The following is a 25,308-nucleotide window of genomic DNA, read 5'->3' as shown; positions in this document are numbered from 1 at the left end:
CAACATTTGGTTTGATAAACTAATTAGTAAAAGGTACATTCATTCAATCTAATTGATAAGTTAACTTTTTCTTCTCTATTACAGGAAAACAACCAAAGCTTTAAGTAGCATTTTGAGAATGTATGTATTTGAAGATAAAGAATTACTAGTTTTATATTTTGGACACCTGCAAATGAAGTGGATCTAGTAACAATAACTGTAACGGACTGTAACAATTCAGTTTATTTTTAATTTTGATGGTTGGATATTTGGTTTCTCCTAAAATGAGAAAGAGATACTTTAAACAATAAAGAATTTTCTAATCAGTTTCAGCTTTGCAGGCAGTTTCTTGCATAAATAGGGAAGTAACACTGGAAAGTAGGAATTTGGTTAGTGAAATGGGAAGACTGTATTTATAATTTGCATGCTACTTGCAATTTTTGTTTTTCATCGCTTGTAATAATGGAATGAAAATGTAAGCTGTAAGCATTCTCAAATATAAAGTATATGCTATGATGTACATATGATACATAATTTCTTGTTGCTTTTAAAGTTGCTTTTGTTCTGTTTCCCACTGATTTCATACCAGCACTTGAAAGGATCATTACAATCTCTCTAGAGGTTTAGAATGATTCAGGATGTTCAATGAATAGTTCTCAGTGATAGGAGGGAGAATATTTTAAGAAGTATTTCTTTTCAAATATATGATTGTTCTCTAGGTTTGTGATAATAACAACATTGTCTAAGATTCTTTTATTTCCAAAAGAGGAATAATTGAGGCATTTGCAAATAATTGAGGTGCATTAAGTTTCAGTGCTGTAATTTCTTATAACAAGTGTATGGATGAAGAATTTGGAGGTTTAAACTTTTAGCTCCTAGAAATTCTATACAATAAATCTGCAATTTGTCACTTTTGTTAAAAAGAAAAGTTGGTTCCAGCACAGTGTCACAAAGAATTGCTCATATAAAGGTAAGTGTAAACTCTCCCTAGTTCTATTCTCAGATTCTTTCAGATCCCTGGGTCTATTGGCAAGGCATTCAAGGACATCATTTGGCAGAAAGTTTATCTTAAACTGAATTCTGAACTCCTAAAACCAGTACCTTTTTCTTCACTGGTCTTTAGACTTGTTACCCAGATTCAAACTTTAGTCCATGGCAGATTTCCCAACTTGGTCTTTAGTATACCACTTTTAATTGCTTTGTTCACCAGAAAAAGATTGCTTTTCAAGTAGGAAAAAAAAAAAGAACCTTCACTAGCCATAAATTTATTGGTTACTTAAAAATGAGTTTACACCTACGGCCCAGTTTTTTACACTCATTTTTGCCCTACTATTTCCCTTTATATTATAGCTTCTAGTATTTATATGTGTATGAATACACGCACATACACAAAAATACATGTAATTTATATAAGAGCTGGGGTCATCTCAATAAAAAAGTAATTTAAAAAGAGCTGGGGTCAGAATTACCATATAATTAAATTGGTTTGCTTTATTATTTGCCTATTATCCAAGTCTGTTGACTTTAGTTAAAAAAAAATATGATCGAACCTATTCCAATTTGGAATCCAAAGAGCCCTTCCATTTAGCACTGTTACTGAGGGCAGACCCCTTTTAAAGTCATACTACCATTCTAACTTTGGAAAGTGCCTAGTATCCAAATGACTTGATGTACTTTCTGAATCTGATACAGAAACTGACTGGCCAGAACAATATATTGATTAGCTATAATTTCTATTTTTGAAATCATTTATAACCAGCGTTTTCAAGAAGAGTTTGTATATTAGAAGTCCTCGAGGTTTCAAAGTCTTTTGATCCTTTCTTACTGTATATAATCAGAGTGAGACTGCAAAGACTGTTTTATTATCTGTTTGCCTTTGTACATATGTATAGCTTATTTGAATAATCATTGTACATCTCCATTCATGTTGTTCTTTGCTTTGTATATAAATTAAAAGAGTTGAGCCAGGTGTTGTTTCATGTTTATCATCTTTAGAAATGACCAGACACACACACACACACACACACACACACGCACACATATACACACATGTGTGTATGTCAATATTTACTACCTATTTCTAGTAGAAGCTATTAAAAATTCTTTAATTTTATTTAGACTGAATGAGGACTGAGAGTACACAAAGGTGTTGGTAAAAGTTAGTTTGAGAAAATATGTTAGGTTAACTTTCATATTTAAAAAATAAAATTTTAGTTCAACCTTCCTTTTTGTCTGAGTTTAAAAAAAAAAAAAGGAAAAATTCACCTTATGTTTGTTTCCTGGAAGACCTGTGGTTTCAGAGGAATTTGGCCTAGAGAATAAACAAATTTCTATATGCATTGCATTTTCATTAGCAGCATTTATCAGAATAAAAGAGATTTTATTAAAAATATTTAATTTATGAGCTTGTACAGCAGAATATATAAGGTACATAGTTTTAGTTTTTCTAGTGAAACTGGGATTGTAGTCATTCTAGTGTTGAAACTGAAAAATAGATGTTTTTTGTCCAGTACATATTTTATTATTTCCCTAAAGTTTGTACTTGTTTTATAATTCTTTGTTCACTTAGGTTAAAATTTTGGTTTTAAAATATTTTGAAATCATTATTTAAATGCAAATGTCTATTTTTCATAAGTAAAGTTAGACCTCTGGATCATGTGCCAAAAATTTTGAACCACATTTTCTTAACAAATGATATAATGGTGTTACATTACTAAATGGTACCCTGTCACAGAATTGCTCACTTATGAAAAACCAGTTTATAACTTGACAGATGGATAGAGATTCTATTGGTTATAGTGAAGATTGGTTTATGCTCATGTATTAATGTTTTTTTAAGCTTAAACATCCCTGCTCTCTCTCTTTGCATATAAGGATACCAGTCATATTGGATCATGTATTAGCTTTTTAAGTAACATAAAGTGAATAGTTATAGGATCCTGAGTTGGGAATGGAGTAGGTATTACTGAAGAATACATTTCACTCATGGAAAAGCAGATACTTAAAAATCACAAAACACTGATTTAACCTTTATAGTTTATGACAGGTCTACAGAAGCTGTTCTATGAAGTAATAGTCTAAAAGCTCTCACTTTAAATGTTTTTTTCTCTATCATAACAATTTTGTTACTTTATATGTATACTTTTCATATATTATGATTTTGATATTAAAGGGTTTTAGGTTTATTGTATGTAGCAATACAGCAGCAAATATTGAGGATAATAGTGAACTTTGAAAGTTGAGCTAAAATTTACATGAAAGATAAAATGATAGAAGACATTTAAGAAGAGTGCACATCTTAGGGTAAATATATTTAAACAAAAGTAGAGAGTAGATTAATAAGTACAGAGAATTTTCTAATTCACATTTCAGATAGGAACAGTTGTTTTTTACTTGGAACCATAAAGAAAATGTTAAGGAACAGCTAGTTGTTCAGGATCCACCATGAAGCTGAAAAGAGAAAAAGAGTTTTTTTTTAATAATGAAAATAACTGCTAGGGCTAAGTTAGTTCAAGGTGCAAGTCATTCTTAAAGAGACTATTTTCCCTCACCTTTAGTCTGTATAATTACTTATCTTTCAAGTTACTATTTCCTGACTTGATTGAACTTTCCTGTGCACTTGTTAGTTGTACCATATCTTTTGACACTTGGTTGCAGTCTAACTAAAAAGTTTTTGTTATATATGAATAGAGATTGTCTTGGCAATGAGATTATAAACGCCCTGAAGATAAAATCATGTTGTTGTTGTTTTAATCTTCCCAGTTCAGGAAGTTTGGGTATAAGTAAGTGGATGTGTTTTAAATAATTTTTTTTTAGTATATCTGTATTGTAAAATTAGAAATATTTTCCCCAGTAAATGTAAGTATCCTAAAGACAAACCTATGTCAAAGAAGTAAGATTGGTGGAATGAGGTGAGAAACAGACAAATGTGAAGGATTAAAATTTGTTTTCAAAGCTGTTTAAATAATACACTGACTGGCAATAGGATCTTACTTTCTTATGTATCCTTTTTTCCCATAACCATAAGGCTTTCTCCTTTGCCAAGGGATATTCTGCTCCACAGACCAATTCTCATACTCTTTTTGTCTGGGTGTTTTATGATAGCTTATCAGCATAGGCTCCATATTCCAGTATGCCTCATTTAAGTGATTTTTATATTTGAGAGTTCATAGGAATATATTTTGGTTTATATTTTTGTATCTAGTGCAGACTGGTTTATTTGCTTTGTTTATTTAAATAAATTTGTTTTATTTATTTTTGGCTGAGTTGGGTCTTTGTTGCTGCTCACGGGCTTTCTCTAGTTGCGGCAAGCGGGGTCTACTCTTCATTGCGGTGCTCGGGCTTCCCACTGAGGTGACTTCTCTAATAGCGGATGGAGCATGGGCACTAGGCATATGGGCTTCTGTAGGTGTGGCACGCGGCTCAGTAGTTGTGGCTCACAGACTCTAGAGCGCAGGCTCAGTAGTTGTGGCGCACGGGCTTAGCTGCTCTGTGGCATGTGGACTCTTCCCGGACCAGGGCTTGAACCCATGTCCCCTGCATTGGCAGGCAGATTCTTAACCACTGCGCTACAGGGAAGTCCCTGCTTTATTTCTTAAGATGTATCTTAAGTAAACCACTTAGAAATCTTAATTAAAAGGCAGTATTGGGCTTCCCTGGTGGTGCAGTGGTTGAGAGTCCGCCTGCCGATGCAGGGGACACGGGTTCATGCCCCAGTCCGGGAAGATCCCACATGCCGCGGAGTGGCTGGGCCCGTGAGCCATGGCTGCTGAGCCTGCGCTCCGCAACGGGAGAGGCCACAGCAGTGAGAGGCCCGCGTACCACAAAAAAAAAAAAAAAAAAGTCTTATTAGAAATTGTTATTTGTGAATTAGTAATACAAACCCACTCATTCTGTGTTTCTAACTGTAATAACTTTCAGATTTTTATTTTAGGTCAAAATATATGCAGCATTTCAAAACTACATAAACAAAATGCACAAAACTAGTTATTACAAATATAAGTCATATGGACATTAAAATCATAAATGATATTTATAAGCTAATTTCAGCTTTTTGTCCAGGGAGATATATCTGCTGTTTTTCCCCAAGGGAAATCAGCTGTTAACAGTGATAAAACTTTCAGTTTAAAATAGAGTAGGATGGCCCAATAGATGTTAAAAATCTTGTTTGAAGTAGGTTTTTAAAATTGTGTTAGAATCAAGCCTAACTTTTTTTTTCTATCAAATTCCAGTGGTTATAGAAATTAGATGTGATGTGAAAATCAATGAAAAATAGGGTAGCAATTAAAAGGCATTAAATTGTATTCACTCTGAATTCTGAGAACAGGAATTGATCCAGTTTTATCTGTACTCAGTTTTTCTCTCTAAATTAGGAAATGCTCTGAGAGAGAAAGAGTAATAGAATGCATGTACCAATGATACTAATAGTGCATAAACCTGCCCTTAAGATCTAGAGTAAATATAAAAAATCAGGCTGAGACTGTCAGAGTCAGCCAACTTGAAAGCATTGACACCTGATCTCCCCATCTCCTCACCTAGCTTCAATTCCAGAATTGACTTTTTCATTTTCCATTTATTGCCAATCCATCAAAATCTACCCTAATTTTAAAATTCTTAGCATTTTATTAAAACTTCTCTTGTCAAATCCAATTTTCAGTCCCATTCTCTTCAGTCATGCTCTCCTACATAGGCCCCCTGAGGAGCACTGTACCTTGCATGTTACTCCTCTTTTGGTTTCCTTGATACTCTGCAACTGTGACTCTCCTATCTCTGGTTCCCCTCAGTCTCCTTAATGAAAGGAGGCTTTTCTCTCTGCCTTTTAAATAAAGGCAGTTCCTCAGGCTTCTGTTAGATATTTTCTTCTTACCTACCCACTTTCTCACCAACCCCCGGCTTCAACCATCATCTTGCTATGGTTAACTTCTGAAAATTCTATCTGCAAGGGAACTCTATGGATATCATCTTGGTTCAGATGCTTTTTTTTTTCCTGGCCTAGATTATTCCCCTGCCTGACCAATTTCTCTCCTCTCGTGACATTCACCTTTCTCCCTCCTGCCACAGTTACTACTGATTAGAGCATTCACTAGCCCTCTCAAAAACCTTTAATGGCTCCATAATACTGTAAGAAGAAAGTTAAAATTCCTTATTTTCAACTCCCATTTCCTACTCTCTCCTCTCTTTGCACATGTACCATATACAAGCCTTATGCTTTAATCATATCTTTGCACCAATTAACACAGCACATTTAACATTTCTTACATTTGTTCATGTCTACAATTTACCTCTAAGTACCTTCTTCTCCATCTTTATTTGTCCAAATCTAATTTTTTAAAGTCCAGCTCAAGGATCATCTCCTCATTAAAAACTGTTAAAGAGGCAATCCACTCCTCTAAATTCACATAGCACATTATGAGTCTAATGGGTAACTACTATGTATGTCCTGAGCTTGTTATTTTTCTACAAACATTTGTCTTTCCTACTGGACAGAAAGCATTTTATAGGTAGGGACTGTATTTTTACTTTGTACCCTCTATAGCTCCCAACACAATGCTTGTTCATAATTGGAGCTCAATCAGTGCTAGTAAACAGGCTAGGAACCCCAGTATCCCCAGTGCTTAGCACTTATTAACATTCAGTAAAAGTATGTTTAATTGGTAATTGAATGGATGGGTAGATGAACAAATAATTTTTGTTCTCAATTATCTTAAATAAGCTTTGGCTAGGCCAGACTTCTCAGGCAAGTTCATTTCAAATTTCTCTTTCCCTTCTCCTTTTTCTCCAATTACAAAAAATATTTAACAATTATTATAATAAAAATATTTCTAACATAATTCTAATCTCCAATCTATGGTCACCTATTTCAAATTTATTCAATACACTATAATATAGTAAAGTATTTGAATAATTTTTTGAAATGTCATGATTTGTACTTCAAATTGTTAAAAGGTGACCAGCAAATGACTAATATTAGGTTTAATACAGCCAGGAATACAAATGGGGTCAACTAAGGACTAAAGGCAATAGAAAAAATATATAGATCTCTTATTTCCTACCCCCACTCTCCAATTTTAAGATAGATAAAAAAATAGAGTACAGTTGATGAAGGGGAAGGCGCTAGAACATACTGTCTTTTAAACAGAGAAAGGCAATACAAAAGCACATAGAAGAATTGTGAACCCAGGATAATTACCAGGAACTAGCATAGTAGACGTGAGTTCTGGAGTTTCCAAGAAATCCACATTACTTCTTTGGAAGGTCTTGCTATAATTCATCTGACGGTGGCTGTATAAATAATTATAGGTTACGGCTGTGCAATTTATTACAATCTTCCTGAGTAGAATGTAGCACAGTTCAAATTCACTCAAGGTGGCAAGGTTTCGGATGATTTAGATTAAGTGCCTGAATACGGATTTCTTTTCTTGGTTATTTACCCTTAAAAAAAGACTAAGGAGTAATTTAACAAGTATCACCAGAATTTTTTTTTAAAACAGGAGAGCACTAATTCTCTAGAGAAGATAAAACAAAAGGAGATAACTGTAATTACAGCAAGAAGTTTAAACAGAAGGAAGACTATCTTGGGCATCAGGATGTTTAAAAAATAGGATAGCTAAGAAGAAGGACTATAGATTTTCCATCTCTAGAGGATAAAAAGAAAGAAAAATTATCTAAAAGTGTAGGCCTGGAACTGCAGAGTTGAATAAGTTGCCTTTAAAGCTCCCTTTTGTGCCTGAAATTCTATTGATGTCATTATGCATTATAGCACAGTGTTTAAAATAGCCACAAAAATAAAAATTTTAGGTGAAATATGTATCAAATAAATTTCCAGGTATTTGTTTCATTACCATCATTTAACACCCCAAAATATGGACTTATTGGAGAGCTATATTCTCTGTGCCATTTAAAGCCAACTAGAACTATATAATCTCAGAATAGCAAAATTTCCTTCATCTATTTTTCTAATTATATATTTGTTACTTATTAATAATTATTTTAATTTCAAAGAACTTGATTTATTTTTTAACTTTATCTAGGAATAGTTAACAAATATAATTATATACAAAACTGAATGATTACAAGAGAAGTTGACATGCTTTTCATCTTTTCCAAACAATGTCTTGAATTTCCCTTTTATTTGCAGTAAGTAAAGACATTTCAAAAAGCTGTTAAGCTATGATGATCTTAACCATTATATATAGCTATATTGCAAAATAAAAACCACAGAGCTTAAGAAAAACTAGGAGGTAAAGTTATTTTCATCTTTTTCTGCATCCTTTGTCTCCCACCCCTGCATACCTTAGACACCCATGACCCACATCTAAATCTGTTTACCTGAAAGCATCAGTAAAATGGTAATTCTTAAAGTGTGATCATAATCAAAAGTTTTTGTGCTTCAAAAGGAAAGTAATTTCAAATCCATAAAAAGAGTGAGATTTAGGAAAATGAGCAAATAAGACAGGTTTTAAGGTGAGGTAAAGGGAATGGAGTTTTTTCTACAGGTTCTAAAATTATATCATGTATATTGCCACCTCCCTGGCAAAAAAATTAAAAAAATAAGGCCTGCTCATAACTTACCTATTCCACACACTACTATTCTCCCAGAACTCGTAAATCGTATAGTGAGATTCATTTGAAAGCTTCTGTATAGAAATACTGAAATGGAAAAGGAAAGGTGTAATTAGCCACAGGAAATTAAATACAAGAAATAAACTAATATTTCTAATCACCTCTAATCTTATCCATTTGTATAGGAAACACCTATGGTTCCTGCATGAAAATTGAAGTTTTGTCAATAATTGATTAACATGTCTGTTTGTTTAATATACGTTTTTAGTTTTCTGGTTTGGCATCATGAATACTGTCTCAGTATATTTCAGAAATCACAAATATAACTTTGTAAAATTTCATTCATATATCTATTCAAAAAGATTTTGTGAGTTTTGCCAGCGTTCAGAAAAATGTGAGTGCATGCCACCTTCCTTGCCCTCAGCTGTTGCTCTTTGGATCAGTCCAATCAGCCTCCAAAGCTCTTGCCCTTACCTCTATCTCTGGATTGACAGCTTTTGTTTGGGGTCCTGCTGTAAGCTAAGTCACCTGGACCACACTGCTACACAACTAACTCCAACTTTGCCAGTGCCCAGTGTTGGTCCTCCTCCTTTCTCTTTTACACACTCACACCTCTCAACTTTCTTGCTGTCCAGATCAAGTTTGAGTCCATATTCTGGCCATAATTGTAGTTTTTTTTGTAATTGCTTTTCCAATTTAGGGAAGACAAATTTGTTCCTTCCAGCCTTCTGGACTAGCCTGAAAGTGGCTAATAGCCTATATAATATGTTTTGGAGTAGTGAAGAGAGAGGAGGTGGGTGAAAAGACAAGTTGAGGTGAAGACTGGATTTAATCCGGTAGCAATGAGGAGACACAAAAGGGTTTAAAGCAGGGAGAGTCTCTGTTGAAGCTGGGTTTTAAAAGATCCTTCTGATGGCCGTGTGAGGTAGCCTATGGAGAACAGTTCAAAGCAGGAAGAAAAGCTAGAGAGGTAGTGAAATTAGCTTAGGTGAGAGATGATGAAGATCCAAATTAAGGTAGAAAGAAAGGAAGAGGGGATAGATTCATAAATTTAAGGGAGAGTAGGACACAAATATAAAGATTCCTTTAAAAAATTAATTCCACAAGTCCAGCTTGTTCAGCCTAACGTTTCACAGTATATTCAGATTATAAATCAAAATCAGAGGTTAGAAAAACAATAAGGATTTAAAAAAACAAATCAGATGGGGTGCTTTTTTTTTTTTTTTTTTTGTGGTACGCGGGCCTCTCACTGTTTTGGCCTCTCCCGTTGCGGAGCACAGGCTCTGGACGCGAACGCTCAGCGGCCATGGCTCACGGGCCCAGCCACTCCGCGGCATGTGGGATCTTCCCGGACCGGGGCACGAACCCGTGTCCCCTGCATTGGCAGGCGGACTCTCAACCACTGCGCCACCAGGGAAGCCCAGTGTGGTGCTTTTTTAAATGGAAGTATAGTTGATTTACATTATATTTCAGGTATACAGCATAGTGATTCAGTAGTTTTGCAGATTATACTCCGTTAAATGTTATTACAAGTTAATGGTTATAATTCCCTGTGCTATACAATACATCCTTGTTGCTTATCTATTTTATACATAGTAGTTTGTATAAACTACTCTTTTTTAATTTTTTAAAAATAATTTTTATTGGAGTATAGTTGATTTACAGTGTTGTGTTAGTTTTGGGTTTACAGCAAAGTGAATCAGTTATACATAGACATATATCCACTCTTATGATTCTTTTCCCATATAGGTCATTTCAGAGTATTGAGTAGACTTCCCTGTGATACACAGTAGATCCTTATTATCTATTTTATATAAAGTAGTGTGTATATCTCAATCCCAATAAATTGAGAGATTGGGAAAAATTGGGAGAATAGAATATTGATTTAATAGCGAACATACGGTAAAATAGCCAAGCTCAGTGTAAATTTAGGATTTACCTAAGTGTGGCCAGCAGATGGTGGTAACTACACAGAAATTGTAATACTTATTTGGCTTGTAGTTTGGTGTTTTTCACAGAGCTATTGATCAAGCTTGCTTCAGTTAAGATATGATGTAGCAAGTATTGTTATTAGTTCAATTTCAGATTTTCTCGGGAAAGGTTTATAACATAATCAAAGGAATTGAACAGAAAGTGAAACTAGAGATTTTCTAACCCCAGGAGTTTATAGATGGGCTTTTGGGGGGGTTCCTTGAAATCCCAGAAATGAGCTGAAAATTACTGTGCATATCTACTTTTTCCTGGGAAGAGAATCCATAGTTCTCATCATAGTCTAAAAGGATCTGTAATCCCCAAATGTAATCTGACAATGTAATGGTCAAATTTCAGTCCATGACTATGAACTGCCTCCTACAAACTAATTCATTTGTATTACTTATTACATATAAAAATCACTTATCCTGCTATCTGAACCTGCCATTTTCCAGACTAGCCACAAGAAATTCACAAAATTTTAGCCTGATGCTCAAGTTTTGAAGGACTGAAGAAGATAAACACAGTGTGATAAGGTAGTGGTTTGAAGTATAGCCATACAGGCTTACCTTCATCCACCATGTATTAGAGCTTTGTCACCTTGGGCCCATTACTTAACCTGTTTCCTCACCTGTTAAATGGTGGTAATAATAGTACTGAGTACTAAATAAAGCATTACATGTAGAATGTTTTGCCCAGTAATTGGTATATTGTATGTGTGTATATGTGTGTGTATGTATGTGTGTGAGCTGTTAGCTCAATAGTGAAAAACAAAGTAGCAGTTTCCTTAGGTGAGTGAAAGCTAAGCCTTAATGCTATCAAAGTTGAGAAACATGACAGAATTAAAAGGAACAGAAAAGAAAATGAGGGAAAAAGACAAATCTTTGAAAACAATGAGGAGCAGCAAGCCAATAATAATGATGATAACAATTATTACATTATTATACATACTAATAACAATGGCGATGGTTGCTAACATGTATTGCTCTGTTCCAGGCCCTGGTTTAAGCATTTCCCATGGATTAAGTCATTTTACCTTCACAGTCACTCTGGGAATCATATGGTAGATACTGTCTGTTGCCTCCCCAACTTTTATTCCCCTCTCTCTAACCAAACCCTGCCATTGTTCATTTTGCAATATATCCAATGTACCCATCAGTGCTGGGCTGAGACAGTCATCACGATCTCCTTTCTGCTAAATATTTGTTTTCTAACCTCCCCTGTAACCAGGAATAGCCATGTAACTTGAGTTGGGCTGATGAGATGCCAAGGGAAGTATGCTGAGAAGCAAGGACTTCTGGGAAACTTTCTGTCCTTAGGTTCAGACATGAGAGGATGGCTTGTTGGTGTTGCTCCTTTCTCCTTCTTCCTGACTGTAGGCCATCTGGTCAAGAGCCAGATGGAAGAGTTGAAAGACCAGTTCAGATTGTGTCTCAAAGGACTATGGGTGAAAATGCTAATCAAAATTGTTCTACAGACTGGGTGCTTTCAATTAAGGGCAAAACTGACCAATACACAGCAATGACATTTAAGGACATTGATATTTGAGACTGTACAATACAGATAATAATACATATGCAGTGATGACACTGAGACAGCAAGAAAAGGTTAATGATAAAATTTTTAGAAACTTCAGTCAGCAATATTTCTGTTAAAAGGGCTTAGGGCTTGAATGATTAGCTTTCAATTATTTGCAAACTTAAAATTACATGATGTAACTCTGAGCTTTTGCTTTGTGACTTTACTAACTTAAACACCCTCAGTCTTCCTCTTCAATGTATTCATACTTCCTGTGGCACTTAAAAACTCACTGGCTAAAGCAAGAGTTCTTTGGCTAAGCTGTCTCTGGATAAGTCACTTAGAGCTTCAGCCCTGAGCTCCAGGACACCTTGAACATTCCAGGAGCTGGAAAATGTCAGTGAAATGGGGAAAAATGATGTAGCTCAGGAACGATTGGGGTTAAACATCTTACCTAAGGTAGCTTGGCTCATCAGGAACAGGACACACTTCGTCTTGGCTTCCTCTGTTCCCCAGGTGGCCTACCTTAACTCACAGAGCCTAATCACTGGAGTAAAGGGCACACAGGAGGGATAGTTCCCACAATTCTCCACCACACTACGGCCACCCTTTTATTTTGTCTATATAAAAATGCTGATAAACTAATGGTTCAATGTGCCACAGGGTACCATGAGTTCTTAAGGATGTTTGGCCATAGTACAACTCCCAGGGTTGATTCTTACAATGCAGTTCCACATTCATCTTCCCTACATCCTTGACATGGAGTTCAGAATACATACAAATTCTAGAATTTGGTAGCTGAGAGTGACTTCAGAAATCATTTTATTCTACTTAACAGCTGTGAAATTAAGGCCAAGAACATGGCTTTAATTGTTCATGAATGAGTATCCTATTTTCCCAACTGGTTTCCTAGATCCTTGGAAGCAGAAACTATTCTCAACTTTCCAAAGTCATGCATGGTTCTGAGAATACACTGTGTGCATCACATGTATTCAGTTGGTACCTCCCCGTGCCAAACACAGGGATTAAATAAGCCTTCATGATTACAAAATATGCGAAAAGAGGAATCAAAAAATGTGTGTGTGTGTGTGTGTGTGTGTTATACATGGGTCACACAATTGCTCTGCTTGGGTTTTTCAGTAACTTTTTTTTTTTTTTTTTTTTTTTTTTTTAAACATCTCCATTGGGGTACAATTGCTTCACAATGGTGTGTCAGCCTCCGCTCCACAACAAAGCGAATCAGCCATACATATACACATGCTCCCATATGTCTTCCCTCCTGCGTCTCCCTCCCTCCCACCCCCCCCATCCCACCCCTCCAGGCCGCCACAAAGCACCGAGCTAACATCCCCGCGCCTTGCGGCTGCTTCCCCCCAGCTATCCACCTTACTACGTTTGTTAGTGTGTATATGTCCATGACTCTCTCTCGCCCTGTCAAAACTCACCCTTCCCCCTCCCCATATCCCCAAGTCCGTTCTCCAGTAGGTCTGCGTCTTTATTCCTATCCCACCCCCAGGCTCTTCACGACACCTTCTTCCCTCAAACTCCATATATATGTGTCAGCATACGGCACTTGTCTCTTTCCCTCCGACTCACTTCACTCTGCATGACAGACTCCAGGTCCATCCATCTCACCACAAATAGCTCAACTTCATTTCTCTTTAAGGCTGAGCAACATTCCACTGTGTATATGTGCCACATCTTCTCTATCCATCCATCCGACGATGGGCGCTTATGTTGTTTCCATGTCCTGGCTATTGTAAATAGAGCTGCAACGAACATTTTGGTACACGACTCTCCCCGAATTTTGGTTTTCCCAGGGTACATGCCAAGCAGTGGGACCGCTGGGCCATATGGTAATTCTATTTGTAGTTTTTTAAGGAACCTCCACACTGTTCTCCAGAGTGGCTGAACCAATTCACATTCCCACCAGCAGTGCAAGAGTGTCCCCCCTTCTCCACACCCTCTCCAGCATCTATTGTTCCTTGATTTTTTGATGATGGCCATTCTGACCGGTGCGAGATGACATCCCATTGTAGTTTTGATTTGCATTTCTCCAATGACTAATGATGTCGAGCATTCTCCCATGTGTTCGCCGGCATTCTGTACATCTTCCTTGGAGAAACGTCCGTTTAGGTCCTCCGCCCATCCCTGGATGGGGTTGCTTGTTTTCCTGTTATTGAGCTGCATGAGCTGCCTGCAAACCCCGGAGATCAATCCTTTGTCAGCCGCCCCATCCGCAAATGTTTTCTCCCACTCTGAGGGCCGTCCCCTGGTCTTGGTTATGGTTTCCTTTGCTGCGCAAAAGCCCTGAAGTTTCACCAGGTCCCATTTGTTTATTTTTGTTTTTATTTCCATTACTCTAGGAGGTGGGTCAGAAAGGATCCCGCTGTGATCCATGTCATAGAGTGTTCTTCCTATGTTCTCCTCCAAGAGTTTGATAGTTTCTGGCCTTACACTTAGGTCTCCAATCCATCCTGAGCTTATTTTTGTGTATGGTGTCAGGGAGTGATCCAATCTCATACTTTTACATGTACCTGTCCAGTTTTCCCAGCACCATTCATCGAAGAGGCTGTCCCTTCTCCACCGTACATTCCCGCCTCCCCCACCAAAGACAAGGTGTCCATATGTGCGTGGGTCAATCCCTGGGCCCTCTATCCTGCTCCACCGATCTGTCTTTCTGTTTTTGTGCCAGTACCATACTGTCCCGACCACTGCTGCCCTGTAATATAGTCTGAAGTCAGGGAGCCTTATTCCTCCAGCTCCTTTTTTCGTTCTAAAGATTGCTTTGGCTATTCGGGGTCTTTTGTGTTTCCATACAAATTGCGAAATTTTTTGTTCTAGTTCTGTGAAAAATGCCAGTGGTAGTTTGATAGGGATTGCATTGAATCTGTAGATTGCTTTGGGTAGTAGAGTCATTTTCACAATGTTGATTCTTCCCATCCAAGAACATGGTATATCTCTCCATCTATTTGTATCATCTTTAATTTCTTTCATCAGTGTCTTATAATTTTCTGCATACAGGTCTTTCGTATCCTTAGGTAGGTTTATTCCTAGATATTTTATTCTTTTTGTTGCAATGGTAAATGGGAGTGTTTTCTTGATTTCACTTTCAGATTTTTCATCATTAGTATATAGGAATGCCAGAGATTTCTGTGCATTAATTTTGTATCCTGCTACTTTACCAAATTCATTGATTAGCTCTAGTAGTTTTCTGGTAGCATCTTTAGGATTCTCTATGTATAGTATCATGTCATCTGCAAACAGTGACAGCTTTACTTCTTCTTTTCCGATTTGGATTCCTTTTATTTCCTTTTCTTCTCTGATTGCTGTGGCTAAAACTTCCAAAACTATGTTGAATAAGAGTGGTGAGAGTGGGCAACCTTGTCTTGTTCCTGATCTTAGTGGAAATGCTTTCAGTTTTTCACCATTGAGGATGATGTTTGCTGTGGGCTTGTCATATATGGCTTTTATTATGTTTAGGAAAGTTCTCTCTATGCCTACTTTCTGGAGGGTTTTTATCATAAATGGGTGTTGAATTTTGTCGAAAGCTTTCTCTGCATCTATTGAGATGATCATATGGTTTTTCTCCTTCAATTTGTTAATATGGTTTATCACATTGATAGATTTGCGTATATTGAAGAATCCTTGCATTCCTGGAATAAACCCCACTTGATCATGGTGTATGATCCTTTTAATGTGCTGTTGGATTCTGTTTGCTAGTATTTTGTTGAGGATTTTTGCATCTATGTTCATCAGTGATATTGGCCTGTAGTTTTCTTTCTTTGTGACATCCTTGTCTGGTTTTGGTATCAAGGTGATGGTGGCTTCGTAGAAGGAATTTGGGAGTGTTCCTCCCTCTGCTATATTTTGGAAGAGTTTGAGAAGGATAGGTGTTAGCTCTTCTCTAAACGTTTGATAGAATTCACCTGTGAAGCCATCTGGTCCTGGGCTTTTGTTTGTTGGAAGGTTTTTAATCACAGTTTCAATTTCAGTGCTTGTGATTGGTCTGTTCATATTTTCTATTTCTTCCTGATTCAGTCTTGGCAGGTTGTGCATTTCTAAGAATTTGTCCATTTCTTCCAGATTGTCCATTTTATTGGCATAGAGTTGCTTGTAGTAATCTCTCATTATTTTTTTTATTTCTGCAGTGTCAGTTGTTACTTCTCCTTTTTCATTTCTAATTCTATTGATTTGAGTCTTCTCCCTTTTTTTCTTGATGAGTCTGGCTAGTGGTTTATCTATTTTGTTTATCTTCTCAAAGAACCAGCTTTTAGTTTTATTGATCTTTGCTATTGTTTCCTTCATTTCTTTTTCATTTATTTCTGATCTGATTTTTATGATTTCTTTCCTTCTGCTAGCTTTGGGGTTTTTTTGTTCTTCTTTCTCTAATTGCTTGAGGTGCAAGGTTAGGTTGTTTATTCGAGATGTTTCCTGCTTCTTAAGGTGGGCTTGTATTGCTATAAACTTCCCCCTTAGAACTGCTTTTGCTGCATCCCATAGGTTTTGGGTCGTTGTGTCTCCATTGTCATTTGTTTCTAGGTATTTTTTTATTTCCTCTTTGATTTCTTCAGTGATCACTTCATTATTAAGTAGTGTATTGTTTAGCCTCCATGTGTTTGTATTTTTTACAGATCTTTTCCTGTAATTGATATCTAGTCTCATGGCGTTGTGGTCGGAAAAGATACTTGATACAATTTCAGTTTTCTTAAATTTACCAAGGCTTGATTTGTGACCCAAGATATGATCTATCCTGGAGAATGTTCCATGAGCACTTGAGAAAAATGTGTATTCTGTTGTTTTTGGATGGAGTGTCCTATAAACATCAATTAAGTCCATCTTGTTTAATGTATCATTTAAAGCTTGTGTTTCCTTATTTTTTTTCATTTTGGATGATCTGTCCATGGGTGAAAGTGGGGTGTTAAAGTCCCCTACTATGAATGTGTTACTGTTGATCTCCCCTTTTATGGTTGTTAGTATTTGCCTTATGTATTGAGGTGCTCCTATGTTGGGTGCATAAATATTTACAATTGTTATATCTTCTTCTTGGATCGATCCCTTGATCATTATGTAGTGTCCTTCTTTGTCCCTTTTAATAGTCCTTATTTTAAAGTCTATTTTGTCTGATATGAGAATTGCTACTCCAGCTTTCTTTTGGTTTCCATTTGCATGGAATATCTTTTTCCATCCCCTTACTTTCAGTCTGTATGTGTCTCTAGTTCTGAAGTGGGTCTCTTGTAGACAGCATATATAAGGGTCTTGTTTTTGTATCCATTCAGCCAATCTGTGTCTTTTGGTGGGAGCATTTAGTCCATTTACATTTAAGGTAATTATTGATATGTATGTTCCTATTTCCATTTTATATATTGTTTTGGGTTCGCTACTATAGGTCATTTCCTTCTCTTGTGTTTCGTGTCTAGAGAAGTTCCTTTAGCATTTGTTGTAAAGCTGGTTTGGTGGTGCTGAACTCTCTCAGCTTTTGCTTGTCTGTAAAGGTTTTAATTTCTCCATCAAATGTGAATGAGATCCTTGCTGGGTAGAGTAGTCTTGGTTGCAGGCTATCTCCTTCATCACTTCCAGTATGTCCTGCCACTCCCTTCTGGCTTGTAGGGTTTCTGCTGAGAGATCAGCTGTTAACCTTATGGGGATTCCCTTGTGTGTTATTTGTTGTTTTTCCCTTGCTGCTTTTAATATGCTTTCTTTGTATTTAATTTTTGACAGTTTGATTAATATGTGTCTTGGCGTGTTTCTCCTTGTATTTATCCTGTATGGGACCCTCTGTGCTTCCTGGACTTGATTAACTATTTCCTTTCCCATATTAGGGAAGTTTTCAACTATAATCTCTTCAAATATTTTCTCAGTCCCTTTCTTTCTTTCTTCTTCTTCTGGAACCCCTATAATTCGAATGTTGGTGCATTTCATGTTGTCCCAGAGGTCTCTGAGACTGTCCTCAGTTCTTTTCATTCTTTTTTCTTTATTCTGTTCTGCAGTAGTTATTTCCACTACTTTATCTTCCAGGTCACTTATCCGTTCTTCTGCCTCAGTTATTCTGCTATTGATCCTATCTAGAGTGATTTTAATTTCATTTATTGCATTGTTCATCGTTGCTTGTTTCATCTTTAGTTCTTGTAGTCCTTGTTAACTGTTTCTTGCATTTTGTCCATTCTACTTCCAAGATTTCGGATCATCCTTACTATCATTATTCTGAATTCTTTTTCAGGTAGATTGCCTATTTCCTCTTCATTTGTTAGGTCTGGTGGGTTTTTATCTTGCTCCTTCATCTGCTGTGTGTTTTTCTGTCTTCTCATTTTGCTTATCTTACTGTGTTTGGGGTCTCCTTTTTGCAGGCTGCAGGTTCGTAGTTCCCGTTGTTTTTGATGTCTGTCTCCAGTGGCTAAGGTTGTTTCAGTGGGTTGTGTAGGCTTCCTGGTGGAGGGGACTAGTGCCTGTGTTGTGCTGGATGAGGCTGGATCTTGTCTCTCTAGTGGGCAGGTTCACGTCTGGTGGTGTGTTTTGGGGTGTCTGTGGCCTTATTATGATTTTAGGCAGCCTCTCTGCTAATGGGTGGGGTTGTGTTCCTGTTTTGCTAGTTGTTTGGCATAGGTTGTCCAGCACTGTGGCTTGCTGGTCGTTGAGTGAAGCTGGGTGCTGGTGTTAAGATGGAGGTCTCTGGGAGATTTCCGCTGTTTAATATTATGTGGAGCTGGGAGGTCTCTTGTTGACCAGTGACCTGAAGTTGGCTCTCCTACCTCAGAGGCAGAGCCCTGACTCCTGGCTGGAGCACCAAGAGCCTTTCATCCACACGGCTCAGAATAAAAGGGAGAAAAAGTAGAGAGAATTAGTAGAAGTATGAGGAAAGAAAGAAGGAAAGGAGGAAAGGAAGGAAGGAAGAAAGAAGCAAAGAAGGAAAGAAAGGAGGGAGGGAGGGAGGGAGGGAGGAAGGAAGGAAGGAAGGAGGGAAAGAAGGAAAAAAAGACAGAAAGAAAGATGATACAGTAAAAATAAAATAAAGTATAATATAGTTATTGAATTAAAAAATATTTAGAAAAAAAAAAAGGGACGGATAGAACCTTAGGACAAATGTTGGAAGCAAAGCTATACAGAGAAAATCTTACACAGAAGCATACACATACACCTTCACAAAAAGAGGTAAAGGGGGAAAAATCATAAATCCTGCTCCCTGAGACCACCTCCTCAATTTGGGGTGATTCGTTGTCTAAAGGAGGGAGGGAAGGAAGGAAAGAAAGAACGAAGGTAAAGTATAATAAAGTTATTACAATTAAACTTAATTATTAAGAAAAAGAATTTTTAAAAAAAAGTCATGGACGGATAGAGCCCTAGGACAAATGGTGGAAGCTAGAGTATACAGACTAGATGTCACACAGGAGCATACACGTACACCTTCACAAAAAGAGGAAAAGGGAAAAAAATCATAGATTTCGCTCCTAAATTCCACCTCTTCAATTTGGGATCATTCCTTGTCTATTCAGGTATTCCACAGATGCAGGGTATATCAAGTTGATTGTGGAGCTTTAATCCGCTGCTTCTGTGGCTGCTGGGAGAGATTTCCCTTTCTCTTCTTTGTTCTCACAGCTCACAGGAGCTCAGCTTTGGATTTGGCCCTGCCTCTGCGTGTAGGTCGCTGGAGGGCGTCTGTTTTTTCGCTCAGACAGGACGGGGTTAAAGGAGCCGCTGATTCGGGGGCTCCGGCTCACTCAGGCCGGGGGTTGGGGGATGGGGGAAGGAGGGGCACTGCGTGCGGGGCGGGCCTGCGGCGGCAGAGGCAGCGTGACGTTGCGGCAGAGGCCGGCGTGACGTTGCACCAGCCTGAGGCCCGCCGTGCGCTGTCCCGGGGAAGTTGTCCCTGGATCCCGGGAACCTGGCAGTGGCGGGCTGCACAGGCTCCGCGGAAGAGGGGTGTGGAGAGTGACCTGTGCTCGCACACAGGCCCCTTGGTGGCGGCAGCAGCAGCCTTAGCGTCTCCCGCCCGTCTCTGGGGTCCGCGGTTTTAGCCGCGGCTCGCGCCCGTCTCGGGGGCTCGCGCCCTCAGCCGCGGCTCGCGCCCGTCTCTGGGGTTTGCGCTTTCAGCCGCGGCTCGCGCCCGTCTCGGGGGCTCGCGCCCTCAGCCGCGGCTCGCGCCCGTCTCTGGGGTTCGCGCTTTTAGCCGCGGCTCGCGCCCGTCTCTGGAGTTCCTTTAAGCAGCGCTCTTAGACCCCTCTCCTCGCGCACCAGGAGACAAAGAGGGAAGAAAAAGTCTCTTGCCTCTTCGGCCGGTGCAGGCTTTTCCCCGAACTCCCTCCCGGCTAGTCGTGGTGCACTAACCCCTTCAGGCTATGTTCAAGCCGCCAACCCCAGTCCTCTCCCTGAGCTCCGTCCAAAACCAAAACCCGAGCCTCAGCTCGCAGCCCCGCCCGCCCCGGCGGGTGAGCAGACAAGCCACTCGGGCTGGTGAGTGCCGGTCAGCACCGATCGTCTGTGCAGGAATCTCCCCGCTTTGCCCTCCGCACCCGTCGCTGTGCACTACTCCGCGGTCCCGAAACTCCCCCCCTCTGCCTCCCGCAGTCTCCGCCCGCGGAGGGGCTTCCTAGTGTGTGGAAACTTTTCCTCCTTCACAGCTCCCTCCCACTGGTGCAGGTGCCGTCCTTATTCTTTTGTCTCTGTTTTTTCTTTTGCCCTACCCAGTTACGTGGGGAGTTTCTTGCCTTTTGGGAGGTCTGAGGTCTTCTGCCAGCCTTCAGTAGGAGTTCTGTAGGAGTTGTTCCACGTGTGGATGTATTTCTGGTGTATCCGTGGGGAGGAAGGCGATCTCCGCGTCTTACTCTTCCGCCATCTTCAAGGTCCCCCCCCCCCCAGTAACTTTTTTTTTAACATCTTCGTTGGAGTAAAATTGCTTTACAATGTTGTGTTAGCTGCTGCTATATAACAAAGTGAATCAGCTATATGTATACATATACCCCCATATCCCCTCCCTCTTGCATCTCCCTCCCACCCTCCCTATCCCATCCCTCTGGTGGTCACAAGCACGAGCTGATCTCCCTGTGCTATGAGGCTGCATCCCACTAGCTATCTATTTTACATTTGGTAGTGTATATATGTCAATGCTACTCTCTCACTTCATCCCAACTTCCCCTTCCCCTTCCCTGTGTCAAGTCTATTCTCTACATCTGCATCTTTATTCCTGTCCTGCCCCTACGTTCTTCAGAACCTTTTTTTTTTTTTTTAGATTCCATATATATGTGTTAGCATACGGTATTTGTTTTTCTCTTTCCCAAACCCACTGAGTTAATACAACCCATGTTTAATTCCAGAGCCAGACTTCTTAGCTGCAGAAGTATTCTGCCAGAGTGCGCATAAAATATAACTAGTAATTACTGGGAGGAACACCAAAGAGACATAAAGTATGTGTTTCTATGTGCACATACATGCATGCACACATGTGCTAAAAAGCTTTCCCAATGTTCTAAGAGTATTGTGAAATACAATTTAAACAAGCTGCTAAGGTAGGGGTGGATTTGGTTGTGGCAGTTTTCCAGGAGCAGGTGAGTTTGATCTTTGGCATTAAGGTAGAGCATGGTCTGGCAGAGACCTGAAGCTGGGTGCACACTTCTGGGAAGGAGAGTGGCCAGATCGAAGGCACAGCAGTAAGACAATAGATTATGCTGGAAAGGCAATATGCAGCTGGGCACTGTTGAGGCATAGTGTTCAGGTGAGGGAGAACAAATGGTAGCAGTGCTATGGATCTCTGGGGTCTGTTGGTAGTATAATTGTAGGGTCAGGATAAACTTCTGGCATTTGATAAGCTACTCATTAGATAGTTATTGCAGGTTTCTGAGTAAGAGAATTCTATGATAATTGTTTCCGGGAAATTATAATTGTAGTAGTTGTTTCTCGGACTACTTGGAGTAGAGAAACTGAAGATGAGGTATAGTTAGTATATTTTAGTAGCCTGAGATAACAGAAGCCTGAGCTGGAGTGGCCATGGAAATAACTTTTTTTTTTTTAAATGACAAAGTCCTGCCATCAAGACTTCAGAGATGGTGCAATTTCATAATGAATGGCTGAAATAGTGGTTATTAGGCCATAGGGCGCACTCTCAAGGTAGCAATCAGAGCTAGATGCATTAGAGTTGAGGCCTCATATACCAGAGATGATTTAAATCAGAGTGTGAGTCTGCCTGGATGCAAAAGGAGGAATTTCAGTCTATTTGACTTCCCTTGGTGCTCTTAATGCTCAAATCCACACAGAGTCCAAGGATAAAAGAGAAAACAGCTCATTGGAATTGGAGATAGCAAATTCTGCATCACCCTGAGGGCTAGAAAGACCAGCATAACTTTAGATGAAGATTCTCAAATACCAGTCCTCCAGACCCCACCTTCATCTAAGACACATGCACAGGAGCACTTACCGCAAGCAACCACTTTGGGAGGAAGCGCTCTCCACGTAGTGTTTCAGAGCAAGTTGGAATTCTTCCAAGTCCTCTTCTATCACAGACATCTGACGCTGCACAAGCATGATGTGCTGCAGAGGAAGGGGCAAGTGTTACTTTGTTGACTATCATGGAGCCTCCCTAAGCCCAACCCCCTACTGCTCATCCCATCCCTCCTCACAAAACAAACAATTTTTCATCTAAAAATGACTAAAAAGGCCATGACTAGTCCAAGTAATAACACTGTATAAAAGCTGTAGTATAGGCAGGATATTTTCTTGCCTCTAGTAACAGGCACTAAAAAAGGTGTCCTTCATGATGACATATTTCCCTTTTAAAAGCAGTGGTTCTCCATCAGAATCACTGGGGAGGTTTTAAAATTGCATTTATATCAGAATCTCTGGAGTGAGGTTCACGCACTGGTATTCATAAAAACCTCTCCAAATGACTTTAGTGTGCAGCCAGGGTTGGAATCACTGACCTAAAGTCACTCACCAAATTTTAAAGAGAAGTTTTATTGTACACAGTGCACAGCTCCAGCTTCTCCTTGGCTATTTTGTGATATTAGACATATTATGAATTTCATTACAAACAACCAAATTTCAAAAAATATGTGTTCACTGACGCATTTCCAAAGCTACGTAAACCATCACAGGGTTCTCAAACAATTAACCACCTATAATAGGCCCCACTCAAATCTCATGGCATTAGATGAAGCCTGTGTTTAATGGATCATGCTGGGTTGGATGACAACTGATTCTTGTAACAAATCCTATTATCCTTATAGCACCTGTCGTTTGAATACTTTCCTAAAGATATGCCTATGGGCTTCTCATGGTATTTTGATCTCAAGATTAGTCCTTTCCTCATCACTTGTTGGTAGTGAATCATAAAAGTGCAAAAACAACAAGGATTGGAGGTGAATTATAAAAGTGCAAAGCAACAACAATAATGTGAGAAAGATTTAGAATATGAGGAAACTAACTTGCATGATCTTACCCAGCTATGTAGAAGTAGAGCTAGAATTAAGCCCCTAGTTTGCTATCTCCAATTCCAATGAGCTTCAACAGCTACCATTGGATGAACACTAATTATATTGTAGGTATTATGTTAGGCACTTTTTATATTGAACAAATGTTCCTACTTTGTGTTCCTACAGGGAATTAGTAAATGCTGGATTCTAGTATACAGTGATGGATTAAGATAGAATTCTTGTCTTCATAGGTTTTAGCAAAGAAATAAACAAGTCTTGAACACCGTGTCTAAGAAGTAATTTTAGGTATGGCCCATGAAACTTATTGTATGTAAATTGATCAGAATTCTACTAAAATTTTGACCAACTGTATTGCCAAATAAATTTTGATCCTTGTGTTAAAATCCTTTGACTATTTAAGGCTTAAAATAATTTTGGGCCCCCAAACTCATATGAGCTGGAGGCAGGCTGTGAATACTGCATAACCCCCAAGAAAGGTAATGTTCCACAATGGGCTGATTCAGGTGTGGTCATGGATGATAATGGACCAAGAAGAAACTCTTAAAGAAGAACAGAAAACAGGGGTCCTCTTAGAATGGAGATCTGGTGTCTAATAGTGGAACTTCCTTCATTAACCAGATCTCAGAATGGAGATCTGGTGTCTAATAGTGGAACTTCCTTCATTAAAATACCTTCCCAGCATGAATTCATCGTTGCAACTAACCTGTGAATGTTGTGTATTTCCTATTCATCTATTTTCTGAGTGGCAGTTTTATGGCATTTATCCTGGCCTAGTTTTATCATTGTATATTTTATCTGTGTGTGTGCAGAGGTTGGGCATTTCAGACCTTAAAGGGCTACATCCTGATCTTACAGATAAGACTAAACATCATCCAGGGATCCTGGATTTGAGCTAGAAGCAGTAACTGGAGGAGACTTTGGGCAGTCTCCCTTGTGAAGGTAATGTGTTCTATAAATGTGAAAAGAAAGATGCAAATGAACACCTGATGACCAGAAGGTAGACTATGGCACAGACTCCAAACTGTTCATCAAAATCCATTTCTTTCTTCTTTCTAGATATAGAGTTAGACTTACAAATTCCATTATCCCTTGCAGTTAGGTGTAGCCAACTGACAAGTTCTCACCAACAGAATATGAGCAGAAGTGCTGTGTACTACTTTTGAGCCAAGACTTTCAGGAAAGATGTGAGCCTCCTCCACCTTCTCTTTTTCTTTTCTGCTAGTAAGATGAAGACCTGCCTTAGGACTGGCAGGCCCATAGGTGAGAGAAGTCTGTGTCCCTGAATCATTGTGTGGACTATTTACTAGGAAAACTTTTATTGCATTGGAATCATCCTACATCTTTGGTCTATTTGTTTCCATAACCTAGTCACCTAAATGAGTTCAGTAATTTTAATTGAGCTTTATCTTATTTCCCTTCAGGATCAGGAATCAAAGTCAATAACTATCTCCTAAGGTTGTATAATGAACAATCAGCCTTCTATCTGACTCTTCCAGGGCCTAGGTTTTTTTTTGTTTGTTTGTTTTTGTTTTCTGTAACATCTTTATTGGAGTATAATTGCTTTACAGTGGTGTGTTAGTTTCTGCTTTATAACAAAGTGAATCAGTTATACATATACATATACATATGTTCCCATATCTCTTCCCTCTTACATCTCCCTCCCTCCCACCCTCCCTATCCCACCCCTCTAGGTGGTCACAAAGCACCGAGCTGATCTCCATGTGCTATGTGGCTGCTTCCCACTAGCTATCTATTTTACATTTGGTAGTGTATATATGTCCATGCCACTCTCTCACTTTGTGCTAAAGATAATCTCTACCAAAATAATTATGGATACATCCTTTTGACAAAAATCTAC

At 38.8% G+C, this 25,308-nt stretch overlaps 2 protein-coding genes across 3 annotated transcripts in view; one reads left to right on the top strand and one right to left on the bottom strand.

The window, feature by feature from the left end:
* Window positions 1-1,948, top strand: part of C17H8orf88 (chromosome 17 C8orf88 homolog) — a 41,943-nt gene extending 39,995 nt beyond the window's left edge. For both annotated transcript variants that reach the window (XM_032610676.1, XM_032610677.1), the window contains exon 6: window positions 85-1,948. In XM_032610676.1, coding sequence (XP_032466567.1) covers window positions 85-108 — 24 coding nt within the window. In that variant the 3' untranslated portion in view covers window positions 109-1,948. The remainder of the gene's footprint in view (window positions 1-84) is intronic.
* A 1,053-nt stretch (window positions 1,949-3,001) lies between these two features.
* Window positions 3,002-25,308, bottom strand: part of NECAB1 (N-terminal EF-hand calcium binding protein 1) — a 300,474-nt gene continuing 278,167 nt past the window's right edge. Inside the window, exons 10-13 of the mRNA XM_032609361.1 lie at window positions 22,436-22,548; window positions 8,551-8,628; window positions 7,169-7,260; window positions 3,002-3,429 (exon numbers count right to left, since the gene is read on the bottom strand). Of these exons, the coding sequence (XP_032465252.1) occupies window positions 3,404-3,429; window positions 7,169-7,260; window positions 8,551-8,628; window positions 22,436-22,548 (309 nt within the window). The 3' untranslated portion in view covers window positions 3,002-3,403. The remainder of the gene's footprint in view (window positions 3,430-7,168; window positions 7,261-8,550; window positions 8,629-22,435; window positions 22,549-25,308) is intronic.

This window comes from Phocoena sinus, chromosome 17 (assembly GCF_008692025.1).
Source record: "Phocoena sinus isolate mPhoSin1 chromosome 17, mPhoSin1.pri, whole genome shotgun sequence".
Classification (NCBI taxonomy): Eukaryota; Metazoa; Chordata; class Mammalia; order Artiodactyla; family Phocoenidae; genus Phocoena; species Phocoena sinus.
This window is presented reverse-complemented; position numbering and strand designations above follow the sequence as displayed.